The 4,057-nt window shown below is 56.3% G+C and overlaps 1 protein-coding gene across 1 annotated transcript in view; it reads right to left on the reverse strand.

Moving 5' to 3' along the window:
- Positions 1-325: 325 nt before the first annotated feature.
- SLC27A4 (solute carrier family 27 (fatty acid transporter), member 4) overlaps positions 326-4,057 on the reverse strand; it is a 13,817-nt gene continuing 10,085 nt past the window's right edge. The window contains exons 12-13 of the mRNA XM_010856965.1: positions 3,906-4,056; positions 326-1,143 (exon numbers count right to left, since the gene is read on the reverse strand). Coding sequence (XP_010855267.1) covers positions 986-1,143; positions 3,906-4,056 — 309 coding nt within the window. The 3' untranslated portion in view covers positions 326-985. The remainder of the gene's footprint in view (positions 1,144-3,905; position 4,057) is intronic.

Consider the following 4,057-nt stretch of genomic DNA (forward strand, 5'->3'; position numbering starts at 1 on the left):
ACCATGAGCAGGAGTGTGGATCTGGGACCCTGTGCTGGCCTAGGGCTTCCTCCTGTGGCTCTGAATGGCCCGTTCCTCAGCCTGCCTCCCTTTGGCTCTCTGAACCCTCCTGATTCACAGAGGAGACAGTTACTTGCCCAAGGCCACAAGCTCCTAAGTGACACCTTGCAGGGCTCAGGGGGGAACTGCCCCTCACCTGAGATGTGGGGACCATGGCATCTTACCTGCCATATCCCTTGGTCTAAATGAACGAAGGAATAGGGGAAGGATGAATGGGGCACGAGCTGGGGTCCCAGCAGGCTGGGGTGAGTGTGCACACAGGCTCGGGGAGGCAAGGTGGAGTTTATTCACCCCTGAGTGCCCCACACCCCTTCTCCCCTCACAGCCAGGCCAGGAGGAGATGTGGACAGACTGGCAAAAACAGGCTGCCTGAGGGACAGCCAGGCAGCCACCCAGAGGGTGAGAGGGGTGCCCTGTCTAGGCTGCCTGCTGCAGGATGGTCCCGTTCTGCCTGGCAGGGCTGAGGGACACTCGCGTGGGCCCAGGGCCTGGATCCTCTTCAGATGCCCGATCACCGGCCCTCCCTGCCCACTGTGCTGGCTTCCTGAGTCTGGGGGCTTCTGCCCTGGTCCCATTTACAAGCTGCCTGTTCTCTGCAAAGTGCTTGGAGACCCTCTTATTTCCCCTTGTCCTGACCTGAGACATCACCCCTTGGGCCCAGTCTCAGTCTCAGCCTGAGGCCCAGAGACCCCTACTTGGCCTCGAAGACATAAAGTGGATCTGAAGCTTTCACAGAAAGCCTCAGGGCAGAGCAGGGAGGTGGCAGTGAGTCCCCTGGCAGTTTTGAGGGGTGGGGGTTGGCACCTCGGGGTGGGTGGTGCCAGACTCTGCTTGCTTTGGTCTGGCTTCGCCCAGGACCCCTCCGGGGTGGGAGCTGGGGCTCTAGATCCAGTATCCACTGGCCCTCAGAGGGACTTGGGGCCAGTCACAGCTTCTCCTGGCCCGCCTGGATGCGAGTGTAGGCCTCTTGGTCCAGTGGGACGTAGCGGCCCTTCCGGGCATCCAGGTAGAACAGCTGGTCTTTTACAACCGTTGGGTCAAAGCCCTCCTTCTGCAGTTCTGTCTTCTGTAGCTTGAATGTCCCTGAGGGAGGGAGAAGACAAGTGGGAGAGGGGTCAGAGGGTGTGGGGCAGGGGTCCGAGCTCCAGGAACCCGCCCACCTGGGTTGAGGAGGGGCAGGGAGGAGGGCTGGAGGGAACACAGGTGAGGGGAATCGTGGGAGGAGGGACACAGCCCTTTACGGTCTGCAAAGGCTTCATCCTTTACAGTACGCACCGCTCCTCAGCAGCCCTGGCAAAGGGGAGGGGGCAGAGTTACCCACCCCTCTTTGCAAACAGGAAACTGAGGCCCAAAGAAGGGAAGCTATTTGTCCAGGGCCACGTGCTTGAGTGACAGCGGACTGAGGGCAGGACACAGGCCTTCCCTGAAGGCTCGTTTTAACCTGAGCACCCCCAAGGTACAGAAGTAATCTCAGGTAATCTGCACCTCAACCCCAGGGGCCAGGCATAACCATATCCTATGGATTCTGAGATGCACAAGATTTCAGCATGTCTGAAATAGTTCAATTACCATTTTCCCCCTTAATAAATTCTGTATCTTTCACTCAACGGTATTAGCCCCACTAGACAGACGAGAAGATTGAGGCTCAGAGAAGCACAGCTCTGGGCCGTTCCACAGCTAGTAAGAATTTGAACTCAGGTATGATGGATACCAGAAATGCCTACAGCTTCCTGCCCTGGCTTCTCCTCTGTCATGTCCATCAGCCAATTCTCCCAGCAAGGGCTGGAGTCTTTCTCAACGCCTACTTGAATTTAGACTAGTTTTACAACTTACTCTGACTCAGAGAATGTGGCAGAAGCCACACTGTGGGCGGTCTGGGTGAGTCAAGGGGTGTTGAAGCTTCCATCCTTACCCGCTTGGGGGCGCCTGAGACCAGACTGACCTCTGAAGGATGGAAAGCCATGTGGAACAAAGGGGAACCATCCCAGCAAAGGCCACTCAGACAAGGTCTGTCTAGTCAAAGCTATGGTTTTTCCAGTAGTCATGTATGGATGTGAGAGTTGGACTATACAGAAAGCTGAGCACCGAAGAACTAATGCTTTTGAACTGTGATGTTGGAGAAGACTCTTGAGAGTCCCTTGGACTGCAAGGAGATTGAACTAGTCCATCCTAAAGGAAATCAGTCCTGAATATTCATTGGAAGGACTGATGCTGAAGCTGAAACTCCAATAAAAAGTTTGGCCACCTGATGTGAAGAACTGACTCCTTAGAAAAGACCCTGATGCTGGGAAAGATTGAACGTGGGAGGAGAAGGGGATGACAGAGGATGAGACGGTTGGATGGCATCACCGACTCAAAGGACATGAGTTTGAATAAACTCTGGGAGTTGGTGATGCACAGGGAGGCCTGGCATGCCGCAGTCCATGGGGCTATAGAGAATTGGACACGACTGAGCGACTGAACTGAACTGAAGTGGGTAAGCACTGGCCACGTGTGGCTATGTAAATTTAAACAAAATTTAACATTCAGTTTCCCCATCACACTAGTTGCACTTCAAGTGCTCAATAGGTATTGGGGGCTGATGGCTGCCGTGTTGGAGAGCGTGGTCAGAGAATGCCACCGTCACCGCAGACAGGTATGTGGACACCACTGCAGGGCCAACCAGCTGGGAGCCCCACATGAGGGAGGCCACCTCACACCCAATGGCACTATTTCTTTAAAAACTTTTAAAAAATTAGTTTTTTGGCCACACCCCAAGGCATGTGGGGCCTTAGTTCCCTGATCAGGGATCTAATCCTGTGTATGTGAACCCACACATCCCCTGCACTGCAAGATGGAGTCTTAACCACTGGATAGCTGGGGAAGCTGTCGATGGCACTATTTGATGCTAGGTGGGGCCAACAGAAGAACGCTCAGCTGAACACCACCCCAAATTGCCGACCCACAAATTGTGAGCAACTAAGACACCTGTCTGGACCCCTAAGTAAGCTTGGGGGCTGTTTGTTCTGCAGCAAAGCCTGTCTGAGGCCTAAGGTCCGACAGCCTCCCTGTCCCTCCGGGATGCAGAAGTCACAGCGGCCATCTGGTCCTTGGGGTGCTTGCTGTTTGTCTGGACCCACCGCTTACGCTGCTCTTCTCTCATCTCCCCGTCCCCCGGGGCCATCTGCAGCCCCTCGGACATTGGCAGGCTTTGCAGGACATGAGTCTGACTGGGTCACTACCCTGCTCCAACCCTCCTGTGGCTCCCTCGTGCCCTCCCATCCCACCACACGTTGCTGCCCACCCCTCACTGGCCCCAGCTTCGGGGGCCTCCTTTCAGTCCCCTAGCACTCAAGCACCTCCCTGCCTCAGGGACTCAGCACGGGCTGTTCCCACAGCCCAGGGGGCCTCCTGTCCCCACAGAGTTCTCTCTCTCACTAGGTCTCCCGCTGAACTGGAGCATCCTCAAGGGAGCCTTCCAGTCATCCCCAAGTCACGTTCCCTTTCCTATCAGTTTGACCTGCATTCCACTCTTTTATCTTAGCAATTGCTTATCCTGTGGCTGCCTCCTGCTCTGGAAACTCCCAGGAAGCACACAGGTCCTGCTGGAATTTGTCGCCTCTATCCCCAGGGCCCAAGCACAGTGCCTGGAGCAGACTACCACACTCAGTCAGTATTGGTTCCACTAGCAATGGACACACCATCTCTGGAGGCAGTGTCAGCTCACAGCTAGGTCATGTTGCCGACCACCCAGAGAGGCTGCGGGGAAGGGCGAACAACAGCCAGCTGATCTCCCTAGAAGGACCCGGGAAGGGGCCTCGGCCGGCACCCACCCATGATTTGGAGCTGGGGGTCGGGGGACAGACCTGTCTTGTGCAGCTCAGGCAGGAAGCGCAGGAAGATGGGGCGGGCGTACAGCGGCAGCTCCTTCTGCAGGAGCTGGGCTAAGTGCTCCAGGTCACAGCTGCCGGAGGAGCTGGCCACAGCGGCCATGCCGGCCCGGCCCTCGGTCCCTGGG

Source organism: Bison bison, unplaced genomic scaffold (assembly GCF_000754665.1).
Source record: "Bison bison bison isolate TAMUID 2011002044 unplaced genomic scaffold, Bison_UMD1.0 scf7180017864375, whole genome shotgun sequence".
In the NCBI taxonomy this organism is placed as follows: Eukaryota; Metazoa; Chordata; class Mammalia; order Artiodactyla; family Bovidae; genus Bison; species Bison bison.